This window comes from Nannobrachium achirus (genome assembly GCF_963921795.1).
Source record: "Nannobrachium achirus genome assembly, chromosome: 8".
NCBI lineage: Eukaryota > Metazoa > Chordata > Actinopteri > Myctophiformes > Myctophidae > Nannobrachium > Nannobrachium achirus.
In genome coordinates, this window is record NC_137817.1 from 33,930,716 (window position 1) to 33,950,359 (window position 19,644).

Consider the following 19,644-nt stretch of genomic DNA (forward strand, 5'->3'; position numbering starts at 1 on the left):
ACACACACACACACACACACACACACACACACACACACACACACACACACACACACACACACACACACACACACACACCAGGCATATCAAATGTTTGAATTATTGGATTGCTGATAGTAATTAATAACCACCCTGCATTGAAAAGCCTGTTTGGCATTGAATTAATTATTGCATTTATTTTACAGTTCAATCTGGTGTCCATGCAGAACTAAGCACGCTTTAAGCCAATCAGCAAGCACCCATTTATTCTGGAGCTGTATCTGTTTTTATTTTGTGGTTGCTATATGTACTCAGGGCAAATCTGTCAGTGAGTGGGATGACATTTTTCTCCACTGACATTTGCGCATTTAATTAACAACAATCGACAAATCATGCAAGCAGAGATGAGTCATATTTATTTGCCATCTTAGAGAATTGATGTGAGCAATGTTTGCTGAGGGATTTTTGTAACCAAAGAAACTTTGCGGAGAGATACACAACTCCTGTGTAAACATAAATCCTGCATCCACAACATCCAGTCTCTGGGTGGAATGGGCATCTGATTGGCATTCCACTCCAGGCCTCTGCAAATGGGATCAGTGAGCAGTGAAACAGTGACTGTGAAAGGAAACCAGAGGCAAAAATAATAGAAAAAGAAAATGTACAATGTTTGTTTTTACTTTTCTGCCTTTATTGATAATATACATAAGGTTAGCGGGATCGGGACGCGAACCGGCGACTCGCTATCTATGCGCTTGGACCACTAGGCCAGCAGGCGCCCCAGAAATGACAAAAAAAATTAAACTTCACTTCCGTATAAATTCTATCCTTGAAGCCTATTGAAAACTCAAAAGCAACACATTCTATTGTCATCTAAAATATCTTTCCAGGCCGTGAAGAGGAGATGAGTGTCAGTAATTGTCTAGGAAGCCGTTAAAAACACACAACACACCAGTCAGCACTTGAACAAAACATACTGCAATCAATCATCTTCCTCTCCTTTTCCCTTTACACGCTCATACAGTATGCACACATTCATGCACAGCACACACAAACAAAAATACGACTACTGTATTGCCCCTGGACAAACAATATTGTTAGATTGCATCGCTTACAAAGTTTTGTGTCACATTTGTCAAAATATATAGACATGGCAAGACAGCCATCAACACACTCTCATTATTACAGATGCGTTTTGTGTTCATGCTGGCTGTGGTGTGGGTCTCTCTCTCTCTCTCTTATGCATAATCCTCTCTATCTCGCTCAATTAGCAACTGAGAACAGGAGAGGGGTGTCTCTGAGAGATTAAAAGGTGGGGTTTAGTTCCCCTTTCTCCCAACAGGAAGCCGACATGCTCTCATTTTCAGTCTCCTGGGTGATCGCTGTGTCTGGTTCAGTGGTTCCTTCTCTCTGCTCCATTGCTTCACCTGGAGTTCCAGAGCCCCCCATTGAGTTATTATTTTTCAGTCCGAACAAACCTTATTTATGCATTCTCCCTCTTGTCTGTTTTACCGGTTAAATACTGGGGTATAAAACTTGGAATAAATATACTGTAGTGGACTGGGGGGCAAAAGGTTTGAATGCATTAGAGGCTGAGCTCAGGTATTATGAGGCTAAGCTGGGATGTGTTTTTCCTTGCAGATTTGATTGAATCTGGGGAACTCTGGTACCTGAATTAAAGTTGTACGACTACTTCAAACATTACATTTAATTTTAACTTGGCCGATGTCTGATGAATTCAAATTCTATTGTATTCCATTAGCAATAGAAGGGCAATAGAATGATGTCTTTGAGAACGATGCATGTTGGAAACGCCCTCCAGTTAAGCAATACCCACTCATTGTACCCGTTGTCAGAGTACCTGTTATACCAGTCTATCTGTGCCTCAATGAATTGAGTACAAAGGACCCTAATGTAAACAATCCATAGAGCTTCTTGGGTTTAAATCCTATTAGTAGACCTTGTATCCGAATTGTACTGTCATGTATTTTCCTTTTATGCACACATATGGAGAGATTTGTGTAATTTATTGAAAGATTTCTAAGGAAAAGCTAGAAAATGATCTTGGGATCCACATAGAAACATAGCTCCTTTCGGAACCCCTCACTCCACTGCTACGCAGCTCCGAGATGGGGTTCCTACTGGTAGCATGCCGGAATCCTGCGGCTGGATCGCCGATCCGCCGTTAGCGAACACTTCTTACCTTTGGTGAACACTCTATCCAAAAAGTGACGGGTCTCTGTTAATCTATAATCGTTTTACTTCTTTAAGGTGGAAGAAACTCGAAGCAAGGGGGTGAAATAAAGTTTTTATATCGCTCAGAAGGTCAGCCGGCTCTGTGTTTTCCCGTGTTTTCCCCGTTGTGTAACTTGTGTATATACCACGTGACCAGGGGAGGCAGTAATGTTTCCCTATGCGGCCACAACTTCCGGAATGTCTAAAAACACAGAGCCGGCTGACCTTCTGAGCGATATAAAAACTTTATTTCACCCCCTTGCTTCGAGTTTCTTCCACCTTAAAGAAGTAAAACGATTATAGATTAACAGAGACCCGTCACTTTTTGGATAGAGTGTTCACCAAAGGTAAGAAGTGTTCGCTAACGGCGGATCGGCGATCCAGCCGCAGGATTCCGGCATGCTACCAGTAGGAACCCCATCTCGGAGCTGCGTAGCAGTGGAGTGAGGGGTTCCGAAAGGAGCTAATAGAAACAGTGTGGCTCTCATATGGATCTCAGGCTTGGCTCCAATGTGGATCTTGGACTTCATGTGACCAGACTATGACATTGGTCATCTATAACAATGGTTCCCACTCGAGACCCAAAAGACAAATTTGATGTTTATCCAGGACCCAAACTAATGAAATAGCTGATCTATAAGTTGTTCGTTTTTTATCCATAACGTCAGTAGTCGTATACAATTTTAGCAAGGTTTCAGCATAGTCCTAGCCCCACTGACTTTCATTATACAATTTTATATTTCACAAAGATAGAACATTGTGTGAAAAATACTTCTGCCGCCTACTGTCAGTGTAAGTTTGGCACTGATCATCAATCAAACATTTTGTGAGCTCCGGACGGACAAAGGCCCTCTCATATGGCTCGCCTCTTCCAGAGCTACACTGTAAAATGACATGCAGGGCAACTGAGAATCATCAAATCAATGGCACTAAAACATTTATTGTCTTTTATATTTGGTAGCTGTAATGTTTATCGGTTTATATTGCATAAAAATAATGAACCATAAGCCTCATGAGAAATTGAAATGAAACACTCATCAACTTTACAAGCACAGACCCCTTCCATGAGTTTATCTGTGATGGTAACAGAACAAGAGGTTTGGTTTCCACCCTCTATGGTTTTTTATTAGACTGTAGTTATGGGCCCCTATCTGTTGATACTGTTTGGAGGAATGATGTACCAAATTTGGACCCTGACTTTTGTTGGGACACAGTGTGGTCTAACATTAGGCTATCTTCTAGAAATCCAGACCATCAACAAATTCATTTAAATTTTGTTCATCGGACTTATTTAACTCCCCGCAGACTATGTGCTATGAGGATTTTGAATAATCCCAACTGCACTCTCTGCGCCTCAAATAGTATTGGTACCTTCCTTCACATGGTTTGGGAATGCCCAAATGTGTCGTCATTCTGGAATATGGTTGCCTCAAAACTTTCAACTATTTTTAGTATTAATATCATATCTTCTCCTTCTTTATTTTTATTAAATGACGTCTCACAGTTGCAACTAAACAATATACGCAAGCGCATCTTCTTTGCTGGATTAACGGCGGCGAAGAAGATGGTAGCTACGCGGTGGAAACCTCCTCATACGTTAACGTTTCGCCAGTGGGCCTTAACCTTTCTAGATATAGTATATTTAGAGCAGTCGATAGCAAGGTTACACGGAGCAAAAGAAGAAAACATTAATATGTGGTCGGACATTGCAGATAAGCTTAAGGCTATGATTCAAGAAATCACTATATAGTGGTAACAGCCTAGCACAGGCATGCACTATTGTACATTCCGTGTTGGTCCGGGGAAAGGGGGTGGGTGGGTTTTCTTTTCCTTTTCTTGTTTTGCTATTGTTTGTGTTTGTCTGTTAATTGCATTTTTCTTTTGATTAATGTTTTACTTTTTCTTGTTCTATTCATATGTATGTCTCTAATTTCATGTTATGGAAAATAAAAATAATTGATAACAAAAAAAAAAAACTTTACAAGCACAGTATCTGTGTAGATAGCATTTTAAAAGCAGGACTTTCAAGTTAGCTAGACAACTTAAAAAGTGATATGGAAAATAATTAGCATTCATTAACATTTTATTCATTATAAAGTCACTCCAAACATACTGTATGCTACCAACTCCCCAAGCAAGGCTATCCTTCTGTACAATATATGGCTACAGGCTACATCACAACATGATATTGTTCCCATAACAATAACAAGCAATGTCATACTGTACATTCTGCTGTATATAGTTATATCATGAATAGTTGCAAAATGTGCATCTTTGTATTTGACTCTCTTGGGAAAATTCAAATGAATTCCCTAATAAAATTGAATAAAACACTGGCTCACAATTCAGCGGTCTGAAAACACATTCATAAATAACATAAATGAACATATTAGTTTATTTAATTAAAGAGTATGGTCTAGACCTGCGCTATGTGAAAAGTGCCTGTAGGTAACTTCTGTTGTGATTGGTGCTGAAATACAATTGTCTTGACTTGACTTTCGGGAAAGGCATCCCGCCTCCCCCCCTCCTCCTCCTTAAGGCAAAGGTAGGGGAAACTACCAAACAACTATCCTTGTCTTTCTCCACCAGTGGTGTTTGCTCAACATATTATCTCTAAGCTTGATTAAAATGCCATTAGTCATGCGTAGAACAAAAAGAGTAATTAAAATGGAAATTTGTGATGTGGTGCTGTGAGTTGGGGACACAGATAAAAAGAACAAGCTCAATTCCTGATTCAAGATATTTTGCATTTTGTTTCTTTTAGTAATGTTGCGGTCTCTGTTCAATCAAGGTCTAAAATGAAGATGCTTTTAGAGCTTTGATTTTCTTGAGCAGTAATGGCATTTATAGTGTCAAATTAATTTGAATAAATACATTGCTTTATTTTTGCCTCCTAACTGGCAGAGGCTTCGGCCGTTCATTTCCAATGCTCGGTCACCAGTAATGTAGCCTCGGGAACCCAGGCTTCTTTTGGCGATCGGAAGAAAAAGAAGCCTGGGCGATCGCGTTATGATCACTGTTGTAGGAAGTGTAGAATTTCCCTAACCAATCAGAGTGCAGAGAGCGCCGCACCGAATGTGTTGACGCCATGACGCAGCAGCGTTCTCTGCGCTGAGCAGAGGAGCAGAGGGGGATGGGGGGAGGAGAACACATGCTATTGGCCAGAGACTTGCGGAGAGATTCGCCGCGCCCGCCCATCTGCCTACATACTGTCCGCGTTAGCTCAGAGTGCCAGTAATGAAACTGTTATAGTGTTGAAATCAGAATAACAAATCAAATAAGAAATTGCTTTATCCCCCCCCCCCCATTGGAAGTGTCTTTAGCCATTCATTTCCATTGGTCTGTCACCTTGCAAAAAGCAAACAGTTGTTAGAGAAGTAATTTAATTGAAGCAATGGAATTGCTTGAAGTTATACCTGACAATGCAACCTTAGTGTGAAAGGGAACTCATCCTATCCCAGGGCAGGCAATCAGTCTGCCCTGTTAACAAGCCCCAGAGTCTTCCCACACTCATCATTTTAAGCCCATCCATCACCATCCCTGACTGCCAGGCCCAGAGCGCTGCTGCCAATACATGACAAGATAACAATGACACAGCAGCCAGCCTCTCCAGCACCTCCATTCACATCTATTAAGAGCTCCTTGTGTTTGTCAAACTAAACAACTGGGACCTTTGGTGCACTAAGACAGACATCAAGTTTATTGTCCTGTCAGCTTGCATGTGGGCTCATGCGCTGACGAGGTCTACCCAGCCACAATGTGTGTTGCAGACAAACACTTTAAGCCAAGTCTGGTCACAGCAGAACTCGTGATTTGGAAGGTCCTCATTCGTTGTGGGTGCGGTATGTAAAAAACATCCTAATGAGAGCCCCCAGAGGAGAGTGACCCAGAAAACAGGATGTGCTCTTCTGGTGTAAAGCTGAGGGGAGGATGGAAAGTGGGCCACGACTTCTGTCAGAAGACTAGGGCCCAGGGGAGGGAGAGCAAGGTGGCAAGCCTGCCTTTATGTCTGCTGGTGAGCAGTCACTTATCTTCACATGTGCCCACGTAATTAGTCAACAGGGGAGGTGGCAGGGTGCAGAGTTGAGGCTAGAAGGGAGGTAATGGGCCCACTTTGGGGTCCCTTTTTGTGCTGGTGGCCCTGGGGCAGCTGGGCACCACCACCTGTTAATGAGCTTTGAAGTGGTCTCTAATTGGACCACTGGCATTGGACCACCCAGTGAATCAGACAGAGGATGACTATGAAAGGCAGGGTTCATATTGTGGGAAATGTCAACAAAGATGTTGTGATATTTGTGGAGAATCCCAGTGATTGCTGTTGGTTGTTGTATTGTAGCACTATACAGTATATACACAATATAATGACAAAGATACAAATTGTTACTCTGTACCTTTAATAAAACACTTTTAGGATAGAAACAATTAGTGTCAAACTCATTTTGTCAAATCCTTGGAAGAAAATATTCTTCACATCTATATGTCGTTTCAGTTATGAGATAATTTGCTGTATAATACTACTGCCACTGAATATGAAAGCTTAATCGTCATACTATTTATTTTATGTACTTTTAGAAAATACTGAAAATACACGGCTATATTCTCGAACTGGTGTCAGCAAGTGTCAGTGCAACAGACTGTGCATGATATGTGTATTTTCACCTCTGTCCAACATGTCCAACTCTCATTTCATGCATTATGTGTACAGTATCTGCTCTCTCCATCAAATGTGCATGAGTCTCAGTGCCTCGCCTTTCTGTGTGTGTCTCAAAAGCTCCACTCTCCACTCGCCTTCAGTAGTGTTGTCAATCAGAGACTGCCGTTTGGATAAACAGCGTGGCAAAGTAATGCCATATAATAAACTCGGCCCTGCATGATGCTCTCTAACTGTCGCACTAATTACAACACTACAGTACAGGAGTCGTGGGGGGTGGGGGTGGGGGAGGGTGTCATTCCACTTGAAATGCATTTTTTTATGTTTACTATTATGCATGTGTCCGAAGCTGTTATTACTGCGGTTGGAAATGTCTGCCTAGATTGTTACTGTCAGCCCTCTATAGGTGGGAGGGTCAGTTGAGATGACATGTTACCCTCCTCTTCACACTCTGGTTGATCTAAAGTACTCTCCAGTGAACTATTCCGTCCGCCTCGTCTGCTATCCATCCAGAATGATGTCAGATCTCATTTGGATAACAGATACTTCCGACAGACTGCAACTCGGTCAGCTGGAGGCTTTGGACCGTCTTTTGATTTAGGCTCTATCTTATCCTCCCCCACCCTCTCCCACCCTGTCCAAATTAACCCCCTGTCGCCAGCCCACAAAGAGAATGGCCTAGTAGTCTGATTTATCCCATGCACAGCCCTCATACGGGCACAGTTGGCCCCCCATCTCCCCCATTAGCCATACGCCCCGGCACTCTTGGCCTCTGTTTTTCTGTCCCACCCCCCACTGCCCCGCCCCCACTCTGCCCGTCACACTCTCAACCTGTCACTCCAATGACGACATAGACACCATGCAGTATCCCAACCCCAAAAGGCACAAATTAGCAATTAATGGTGTATTATTATTTTTGCATACAAATGCTGCTTGCTTGCTTGCGTGTGCGTGAACGCACACACGTGCATGCTCGTGGGCCTGTCAGTGTGTTCAAAACACAGGGTTGTCAATCATGCTGAGAGTGCCCTGGCCCTCCCACCCCTTCCCCAGTCCTTCCCATATGGTCCCACAGGGGTGCAACCACTTATGGCTATTGACAGGACCAGGGTACCCCTACTCTCCCCTCATACATGCACACTCACACTCACAGATAACCATTGCAGCACACACCCGCAACAAAAAGGGATTCTCTCCTGCTGAGACCAGTATCAGACGATTCCTTTTTTTATTTCTCACCTAACTGCGCACACATGGATCTCTGCTCAACAACCGATTGACATACTTCACTCACTGTGACCGCGCTGTCTAGGATACTTTGAGAGTCTCAAAGAGGGTCAAACTGGATTACACACTGGAGCGTAGAGCTGTGGATGCTTCGGGATACTGTGATGTGGGTGCTTGGTTTCTGCGGCCTGGAAAATAGGCCTCGGGGTGGGAGTCCGGCACTGCTGAGTGTGTTCCTTCTCTGTCTGTGCCGTTGTGGGAGAGGTCTTGAGGTCGAGACCGTGGGTGGGCAAGGTGGGGAAAGTGTGCCAGGGGTCTCAGTCCCTGCTGTGGTGTTATTGTTGACAGAGACGGGAGCGGCTCAGGAGGGGGCCAGCGAAGGGGCAACACCAGCTCCTACCGGTGAACATGAGGATGACAACTCTTTGGGCTACACAGGTACTGTTGCTACTTTATATTCCTCATCAAATGCCATGCCTGTCATCGTGCATCGTAAAGACATGCCCCGGAGGCCTGGATGATGCTAAACCAAACTGAAATTATAATTTAAGAGTCAAACATATCCGTCAAACATATCCGTCTTATTTTGTTTTTATATACACAAGACACAGATCAGATAAGACTTTCTCAGTAGTTTCTCCCTTGTTTCATCTATTCTTCATCCTCTACAACCTTAAATAATGTTTTGACTGTCTAAGGGAAAGATGCTGTGCAATCTTGAAGTCACTTACAAACAAGCAAACAATGTCAGGGAAACAATCATTTGTGATAAAATGTTGACATTGAAATTGAATTGTCATCAGGTAATCCTCCGAAGGTTACTGTATACAACTTTTATGTTATTATGTACACTACTGGGAAAACTGTACTCCATCATACAGTATATGTTGACCATGTTACAGTATAACTCCCACTAATGCTGGGAAAGGATTATGCGATTCAAAACCAGATCATTACCTTGTATTGTCCATGACGACAAATATACGGTATGTACCAACTATGTACTGCTCTGCACAAAATAGGGCAGATCACCATAGACATTACCTTATAGTGTTCAGAGTTGTACGATTCAAAAACGATTCTGCCTTAATGGATCAAACACTATTCCGAACATGTTCGATTTCTACAGCAGGACTCTGGATCAATCTGAATGTGATCCCGTAGTTTTTGAGCTGGTTAATGACAGACATCTGAAAATATCAACGTCAATATTAGTGACTGTAATCTGCTAAACTAGTATTTACTGTAAATGTCTGAAGTTAATCTTTTCGCTGTCAGTTGGATTGTTTGACTCTTATTAGTTTAAGGGATGAATTGTGGGGAAACTGAGTAACATTGCACTGCAGATTGTACTGTTACAATAAGACGACATAACCAGCATCTCTGTAGGGGGATGAAGAATAGCAAATGGGACCCTCACCTGTCCAACGCACGCACGCACGCACGCACGCACGCACGCACGCACGCACGCACGCACGCACGCACACACACACACACACACACAGGAAGTGGATCTGGAGTAGATTACTGTAGTGTGGAGCAGATGAGGCATGTGTTTGGTTATGTTTCAGCTTTTGGTCCTAGGGTGAGGGGAAAAGTGTGCTCTGTGTGTTGTCCACGTGAGGAGGCCTCCTTCCCTGTGTGATTTACTGGACCTCACACAGCCTCGCTCGGCTCTAGGAAGGTTTCTGCAGATACAGGAAGTCCATATTAACTGCTAGAACCATTATGAGGTGCATCACTGTGTGTGGTAGCTGGACAGTTCTAGCAGAGATCTGCTTGACACGAGAAGATTTATTACCTCTGAGGGTAGACAATATGAGATTGCTATATTTACCCTATTGCTAACTTTTTTAGCATATGTCATTATCGGCCAGATATATTTCCATGCCAAGCTTCTACATTGCATATTGCACATTTAGAGGTAACATGTTTTGAGAGTTTTAAGCTTCCTTCCATACTGGCAAACGTTGTATCAGGAGCAAGAAAGGAACTGTATAAAGGGGAACCCACACCTGCTGCGGACAAAAAAAAATGTTTTTCACCACACGGCAACGCCTGGAATTAGAACAGTGGCGTATCGGAGCAGCGGGCGAGGCGTGAACCTGAGGCGTGAACGCGCGCCTGCGCGTGTCTGGCGCCGCCGGTGTGGGTAGGTTCATTGAAAATAATGTGGGCGGCTGTTTTAACGCACGCTGCCCGGAGCCAACGTGTGTTCCCCTTAATATGGAGGGTTCACCTGGTAAAATGATGAATCTGCTCTGTGGACAGTTCCAGGAGTTCATCTCTAATCTGGCCAATTTAATCCCATCTGTGCATGAAAATGAAGGAAATCGATCTGGCACAGTTAGAATGGAAATGAAGATAATGTGCCCTATTACATCAGTCTACTGCTGATATAACAAAGTGGGTGGCTGCCAAAGGCTCCATTTGCAGAGAGTGTGACGGGTTGGATGAAACGTGCGGCTAATCTCGACAGATGCCAATTTTAGCTCAGGTGAAGATCACCTTCAAACACTCCACTCTAAAGAATCCTTCAGGTGACTGGCTGGTTTTATTTTTGGCTCTTTGCCCAGCTTGTGATTTCAATGTCCTTCGTAGCGAGGTATAAGTTCATTGATTAAGGGGTAACTGTCACCACGTGTCTGATCAGACTCCAACATGACATTGACGACCAATAGAAAGGTGAGTCAGTGTAGAGCTTCATTCCATTCATGCATTCCATTCATGCGTTTATCGTGCGTTATAAATATAACGATTGCATTCACCACGGCTACGTAACTCGCGCGGCCCTGGCCCGCTCTTCGCGGGCACTCGCGTCTGCGGCGCTCGGGCGCGAAGAGCAGGACCAAGGTCCGCTGGCCTTCGCGCCGCTTGCAATGTCGTGGACAATAACTGACATATAACCATTGTATTGCTAAAAATAAGGAGGCTACTCTGTTTCCTTAACTCATACAGTGCCAAACGACTTTTAGATCAACTTTCTCACTATGGACTTCCCTGCCAGACGACTTAAATCGACTTTTACTTAGAAAAAAAACATTTTTTTTTTTTTTTTTTTGATTTAAAAAAATATATATACAGTATTTTCTGGACTATAAGGCGCACCTGACTATAAGGCGCACTGTCAATGAATGGTCTATTTTCAAACTGTTTTCATATATAAGGCGCACCTGACTATAAGGCGCACATAATAGACGCTACAGTTGCGTTATGCATCCAACAGATGGAGCTGTGCTAAAGGGAATGTCAATGTCAATGAATGATCCATATATAAGGCGCACTGGACTATAAGGCGCACTGTAGTTTTTTGAGAAAATTAAAGGCTTTTAAGTGCGCCTTATAGTCCGGAAAATACGGTATATATTTTTTTTTTGGACCCCATTAAATCTAGTAAACATGATTTCAATCGCGATTTTGCATGTTCCACCCCCATACAACCCCATCTTTCATACAGGGTAGCCATCTTTGATTACATAACATGTAAAACATAATGGCTATTATCTCAAGAATGCCTGAACGGATTTCCAATCTGTTTTCTTTGTTTGAAAGCTGTGAACAGCCTGCACAAACATGGTGCATGATCTGTGCATGGGCGTGCATGATCTGTGCACTATAAATTACATGGAAGTCTATGGAGAGGGCTGGCAGGGAGAACCCAAAGAAGGCATATTTAATTGGCAGTAACTGACGAGACGGCAGAAGATCACTACGGTAGGAGACCCGGGCAGTACATTTGCGTTTGCCTTATCAGCGTTTGCCTTATCGGCGTTTGACTTAGAGGGATTTCCCCGCCTGGCGGAGACTTGCGCTTTGAGGAGCTCACTTTTCTAATTAATGAATTAATTTATTTATTCATTCATTCATTCAATACATTTGAATAATGTATGTAAAAATAAATTGCTTTGAGTTAGTTCGTCAAGAAATGCACTTTTGACAATCCATCTCTAAATTGTTTCCGAAAATCCAAAGGCCTGTCACTGACACATTATTTCCTTTATGAATTAGCCTACTGTATCTCAGAACCCCCCTTGCCACTGATAGCTCGTCTTGTGTCTGTCACAGTTCACAAAGGACAGCAACTTTGTAGCCCCCTCTTATTTGTCAAGTTATGTAAATAAAGATGCAGGGAAAGTGAAAGAGCTCAAGGTTGCCACACTTCACTGTTGATTGGCTATAGAGTAGAATGTTCCAGACAGCCATAATATTTTATCTGCTCCCAAGGCGAATGCCCCTGAACGTCTAGAACAGACAATTCCCTGTACTGACGGATGTACTGATGGATGGTGTGAGAACAAAGTGTAGTCTCTGGCGAAGGCTAAGGGTGGCTCCTTATGTTATAATGGCTGAATAGATTGCTTAGATAGACGAGAGATTAGAGTCATTCTCTAATGGTGAGTATCAGTTGAGGCTGGGGTTGTGTGTGGGTGTTGTTGGGATTCATGGGCCTTAGTGGGTGTAGACAGTGTGTCTGTTTCCCTATAATTGATGTGGAGGTGGAATGGCTTGTGCCTGGGTGCATGGCATTGACAGCTTTACCATGAGCGAGATGGAGAGCTCAATTCTCCATCCATCCGGTGCTTTCATTACAAGGCTCCTGCGCCGGCCTTGAGTCCCCACCCTGAAAACCAATTTCCTTGCTATAGCGCTGCTTCTCCACATACATTACCCCACATACAGTACACCCCCAGTGAGTCATGTCCTCACGACACTCGCTTATGCTCATCAGTGTTTGTGCTCCAGTATTCATGATGATGCAGGGAGCAGAGTGATAGCTCTACATGTCCTGCCAGCTGCTCTCTCCCACATTAGGCCCAGTCCAGAGCCCAGCCAGGCAGCCACAAAGCTGTCTTTTCTCCCAAGAGCAAAGCAAGGGCCTTCTTGGCCACGCCAGGAGGAGGAGTGATTCCAGTTATAATTAGTTATAACGCTGCATCAACAACTGCCCCTGTACTGCAAGGCCACTAAGACTGTGAGAGGGATCCTATTCCCCCATCCAATCTCTTTTCATCTAACTGATGATCCATACAGCTTGACTTTGTACCATCCGAGGAAATAGGTCTATTAGCTCTTCCTCTCAGGATTGTAATGAGTGCTGTGGTCAAGAGGGGTTTGTGAAAGGATTTGGGAAGGGAGTTTATAGGAGCATGCAGAGGTTGAAGGCGCTATGAGGTTGTAATTACATTAGAATATTCATGTGCACGTTTACGGTGTTTTTGTGAGTCTTGAGGCGGATAGTGGATAGGGTGTTGCTAAGAACTAATAAACAGCTGTCCCTACTCTATTAAACAGCTTTCCCTTTCTAAATGAAAGGTTATTATCTCAGAAGATTGAAATTTTCTTGTCTCTGATTCTCCATCATCTTGCAGACAGGAATAAATGCTCACTTCATAAAGACTGGATTTTCTTCATGACAAACCCATTTTCATGTACCCACACTGACTAAATGTGTCTTACATCAAGCAGAGCTTCTTTGGAGATTTTACAGTAAAGTCTCTTTTTAAATTCATAATAGCAATCTAGTCTCAACTCCAACTCCAGTTAAGTAAACCTATACTGCATTGCTACTTTATATGGTATAACAGGAGCATTACTGGGGCACAGAGGAACCACCTGCTTATGTAGTATTTACATCAAGGTATCCACCCTCCTCAGATTAGAAGAAGCAAACTAGTATAAGAGCAAGGCAGGTGCACCTGTTTATTATTTATGATCCTTTGCTGGAGAGAAGAAAGGCTCCCATGTTTCTTCTCAGTTACCATTGTGTGGATAATTATCTGCAGTTAACACATTTCCAGCTAGGTAGTTTTTATAATTCAGAAATGCAACTCTGCCAGCGATTTTCATGATTTTACCTTATTTTGAAGGACCCACAGAAGTCACAGGCGTGACCACGATGAGTGTACACACTGTTTGCAACATCCAACGATCATGTCTCCCTTCCCCAGGCAAAAAGAAATTGCGGCCACGACGATCCGTTCTTTACTTATGGTCCGTACACAATCTGGGAGTAGAATCCAAGATAAATCCACTTTTCTGAATTCTCTACCATTGGTCTGAATGGAAAACCGGATGTCCGGGTGGCCTCATCTTGCGAAGGATCATGGGAAATTGAGTCCCTGCATTACCGTGGGGTGTATCAGATGGCCGTCTGATATTAAACAATGAAAAGACAGATTTACGCGTTTTGGCGTAAATTGCGTAAATGGCGGCCAAATTAAATGAAAGCTGGTGTAGAATATAACAAAAGACTAAGGGCCCTATTAAACCCATTCTCTGCCAAAAAAGGCAGATAATTTTGTGTGTAGCCTGCATATACAATCGACTCAATGTATTATTCAGATTAGCTGTTGCAACCCTATTGGTCCATTTATGCTAAAGACGTACAAAGAATATTGGATGTCTATTATGTCTGTACAGTATGTATATTTGTATAATTACATTGAAATACTCAAGCTTAGAAATAACTGTGCCACTCCAGCCTCGCTGCGCATGAACGGGGGACAAATTTACTTTTTCTCATAAAATAATAAACTTATATCAAATTTGTTTCTAATTCAAATTAAAATATAGTTTTTATAATCAATTTAATAGAATAGTTTGATTAACTGTGGCAGCCCTATTTGAGTTTAGAATTTCTAATACATTGCAAGTGATGTGTCATTTCATTTTATATGCTGTGTCTGGCTACATTAGCCAAGCTTATGAGCCCAAGCACGTTTTCTTTCATTCGTCGCTCGTTTTTACAGCACTGTCTGCCCTTCACCATAATCAGCCCGTAATAACTGTCAGGCATGACTGACGGCTTCATGGCCAGTATAATCGTTACTATTTTTTATTAGTGTTGATACGTCCCTACATAGTCATTTGTCTCTTCCAGTTCAACAAGGGCTAATATTAGGCCTGCAGCTTTTGGCGATCCAAGGAGCATGGCTGGGCCTCAACAGGGCTCAGCATCTTTGTGTGAGAGGGTGCATATCTCTGGATTGGGGGGGGGGGGGGGGGTGTAAATCTTAAATCTGAGCAGCACCTGCTCTTTGGGCTCTGGCGTGTGGTGTGAGGTCAGCAACACCAGATAACCCATCGATCATATTTATTACATTCATCACAGGGCCAGTTTGTTTTGGCAGCTGATCGCACCATGGAGAGAAGAAAGGCAGTAAGGGGCAGAGAGAGAGAGAAGAAAGAAGGGGGGAGAGAGGGGGGGGGGGGGGGGGGGGGAGGAGAGAGGAAGTATAGGCTTTTTATTTGAGCGATAGATGGGGAATTTTTAGTATGAGCAGTGTCTTTGCATTTCTTTCTCTGCACTGCATCCACAGAGAGAGATCCGTCACTGATGTGGTGCCTCTGAAAACCACACATACTGTGTGTGGAATGATACTATAAGTACCGGTCTGGAAACCTTCTAGGAGGAATCACTTTAAGAAAGAAGAAAAAGCATTAAAGCAATTTTCAGTCCTGTGGCAGTTTAAGTTAACAATTGAGGTTTGTTTGGATGAGTTTCTCTTGCGTCCCAAAGGCTGCAAAAAGCGATTAGCACTTTAAATTAAGGACACTGACTGACTTAAGCTATTCAATAGCTGTAGTCTCTAAAACAACAGAATGTGCTATATATTTAAGGCAGTGGAAGGTCTGCAGTATATGCTTACGGCTACACAGTTTTATTCATTAATTGTAGCATGACTTCTTTCAGAATGGATGCTTGCTTTCTATTTTAAAGTAATTTCTGAAGTCTGCGGTTTTGATTGACTGAATTGAATATTTTATTAGACAAAAAATGAAGAACAGTACAAGTAATTGTCAATACAAAAAAAAATAGTTCAGTACAAGTATAGTTACAGTAAACACCCTGCCTAAAAGGAACACCCAAAATAAGCCCTTTACGGTCTTGTTTACGTTGGAGGTCTTTGGTATTCAAATCATGGACATAAAAAATAACAAAAAAGAAAATATCATCGCAATTATAAAACACTATATGTACAGAGTAGGGGAAAAAAGGGGGTGGTAAGGTAGGGGGGGTGCTCACTTCTCGCCTGTCTATGGGAGAAGTGATAACTACCTCTGCCTCTAGCCTCCTGAAAGGTGAATTTTCAGTGAAGGAGGCCAGCGAGCTACATGAAGTAGTCAAGGAATTCTACACTTGGGTGGCAGTGTTGTAGAAGGAGAATTTTGTCTCATGGGTTTGTGTATCAGATCGTTGTGTGCGCTCCCTCCCTGTGTTGTGGCTGTGGGTGTCGCTAACTTTTTGGAGGTGCTGCTGCTACAGTAGGCTTGCTGCTACACATACAGTACTGTAGATATTTCACATAATCGTAGGATGACGTCTTTGAATAATGTGTGCTTCTTTTAATAAAAGTCATTTCTGATGTCTGCAATAGGCTTGCTGCTACACATACATTTTCTACATAAGTGTAGGATGTAGGATTCAGAATGTATGCTTGCAAAATATAATAATAATTAAATACATTTGAGGTCCACATTAAGCTACATAGATTTAGATCTGACTGAAAGGGGCGTTATTTAACTTGGCGTTGGGTTTTGTTGTTTTGGGAGTTTCAGTAATAGGCTCTCTGAGTTAGCATGCCGCTTGGCTATGTCAATGAGCATGCACTCATTAGTTTGAGGGTTTTGCTCAGTGTTGCCTGATTGTGCTTAGCATGCTGCTTAAAGAAATATAGGTTCACATGCAGTTTTCAGGGGCATCACAAAGGGGGGGGGGGGGACTCTAGGGCCCAAGGTGGAGGGGCCTTAAAAATAGCAGATCTACAAGCTCACAGCGCGGTACTGAGTTTTGAAAAGTCGTGAAAATGTGTGCAAATCTTTGAATATATGTATTTTTTTAAGCAAACATCTGGGGGGTCCCTGGAATTAAATATTTTAGATGGGGGTCCGTGGCCAAATACATGTCATTTTGGGGGTCCTTCACATGAAAAGGTTTGAGCACCACTGACATAGAAACAAAAAACCTTAGAAGGATTTGAAACATTCAAAGACTTCACAATTCTTAAAAAATAGCAGATCGAGCTTGTAGATCTGCTATTTTTCAACAGTTAAAGTACCCAGGGCCCAGAATTTGATGTGACACCCCTGTCAGTGTTTATGTTTATGATGACTTCCAGTCACGATTGTGTATTGCAGCTTGCTGTGATTGGCTGATGAAGATAAAGGCACCCCTTAGCCTCCCTTAGTTACCCTGAGCCCCTCATTAAAGCTCTCCTGCCACTAAACCAATTAAGCCAATTAAGCATGAAACACACACAATGGCTTTTGTTTCTGCCACCATGCATTTGTATGAGGGAAGGAAAGCGGTGCATGTCATTCAACAAGCTATGTTAAGACAATGGAGAGGATAGAGTCCATGGGAGAGTCAACAGAGAAATGTTTGTTTCAATTAATTGTGCTCAAATCCAGTCTGCCTGTTCTGTTGATGCAGCCATGCATGGCACTTCACAAATTAGATACTGTACTGCTAACCTCCTGCATACAAACCTTCAATGTTAACATTTCCCTTCTACGCTCTTTTATCTCTAATACCATAATGATATCTGTTCCTTACAAGCGAAAATAATAATCTCACAGGACCACTGGGGTGTGAACAGAAGAAACTAATTGGCCTTAACATTTTCTAAGACTACTGAGGTAGTACAGTAAATGCTAACTTACCATAATTATGTAAAAAACAAGATAAAAGTACAGAAGAATGGCTATATGTTTTTTATGTTACTTCCAGGAAGTTCCATGATAGCACAGGGCTTATTTTCAACAGCCTCCACTGGCCATGTTGAGACTGACGCCAAACAGATGCTAATGTGAGGCCCGTTAACAGACACAGGCAAAGGGGGATTCAGTGTGCGCAAGCAGGCGGAAAAGCAACAGCCTGTTTATCGCCCCATCCTGCATTGTGCTCGAAACCTCGTAGCGGCATCCTGTGAGGCTCACTCTCTTTCTCCTCTGTGCCTGCATTCTCTCCTCCGTTTTCTCGTGGCGGCGTCACGCATGGGGGTGCCCCGTGAACAGAAACAGATTTGTTTAGTTTGCCGTCATTCTCTTTCAGTAGAGTCCCTGTCTTTTCTATCATGTCTAAAAGCTGAACTGAGAAGCCTTAGTGAGGAGTAAAATGTCCTCACCATTCTGCTTGTATTCTTTTTCTCTCTATCTGCTTTGTACATTTGCCTCTTTTGTTTAATCTCTCCCTCCCTCCTACAGCCTTGCACTCTCTTTCTTACTCGCTCTCTCTTTCTTACATTCACTTTGGTGTTGTCAAAGGACAGTTTAAACCTTAACTGTCTTATTTTTAAGGTTTGCTTGTGACGTGTTGCTGTTATTTATGCTGCAGGATTCTTGGGAAGAGACCAGCATATTGTCAGTGGTGGGAATAAATTAGCAAGCTTGCTTGACACTTGCCAAGGTTTCTGGCTCAAACATTCCAGAGACATGATAGTGGATAGCACTGAACTTAGTATTTGACTCCACTCCACTCCCTGCTGGCATATGGGCCTATACTGTAAGTGTCCTACTTTGTCCCATGAGGAAATGAGTTTAGGACACATAGCTCTATGAAGATGAAGATTAAGAAAACTTTATTGTCCATTACATTTAACATAAAATTGAAATTTGCCTTTGGCACACTGGGAAAGACACAGCCAGTATACAAACAATAAAAAACATCATTAATACATAGAATACACAAATATAAAATTAAAATATAATATAAAATGCTTTCCCTTAAGACAGCAACAGTGATCGTGGGCTGTAGGGATTAGGTGGTAGGGCTATTTAAAATGTTCTTATTTAAAATAGCCACTGCAGATGACACAAATGAAGTCTTACAACCCTTCTTTTTTGCTAATGGTACTCTAAGCCTCCTGCCTATAGTACAATATGATGAACAAAATAATATATATAACACACAATGCAGCAATGAATAAAATACTACTATTATGTAGAAAACACAGTCACTTTCTATTATCTGATGATGTTTTGGATGGACAGTGTAGTGGAATAAACGAGTGCTTCTTTATGTTAGAGTAAGTAGGCACCTATAGGGACACAATAGCACCTGAGGGAGAGACTGAAAGAGAACAAGATATGGAATGATTGTTCTAGTTTGGTTTCCTGACACTCAATTTACAATTTAGGCATTTAGCAGATGCTCTTAATCCAGAGCGATTTACAGTAAGCAAGGAAAACACAAGGTAATACATCAAACGCAAAGAAATAGTACATTGAACTACGGTATACACACTATATGCTTTCTGGTCAACAATGACATGGCATCTATCTACATAACATGCTATCTCATTACATTTTAGCCTTTGCATAAGCCTGCAAGGTCATCGAGGCTAGGGCAAGTGCTAAGGTGGAGTCTGAAGAGGTCTTCAGATTACGGGAGTGAGTCTGCAGTTCTAATTGTAATGGGGACTTCATTCCACAGTTTGGGAGCCAGAAGGGAGAAGAGTCTGGGATGTGTCGAGTGTTGTCCCGGAAGGTTCTGCCAGCTTCCCTGTCTTAGCTGATCTGAGTGAGCGGGAGGGGTTTTGTAGTGTTTTGTA

The 19,644-nt window shown here is 42.5% G+C and overlaps 1 protein-coding gene across 1 annotated transcript in view; it reads left to right on the top strand.

Annotated features, from left to right (window-relative positions):
• Positions 1 to 19,644, top strand: part of robo1 (roundabout, axon guidance receptor, homolog 1) — a gene marked incomplete at its 5' end in the record, with an annotated part of 269,979 nt that overhangs the window by 65,879 nt on the left and 184,456 nt on the right. The window contains one exon of the mRNA XM_080731326.1: positions 8,441 to 8,530. Within this exon, the coding sequence (XP_080587452.1) occupies positions 8,441 to 8,530 (90 nt within the window). The remainder of the gene's footprint in view (positions 1 to 8,440; positions 8,531 to 19,644) is intronic.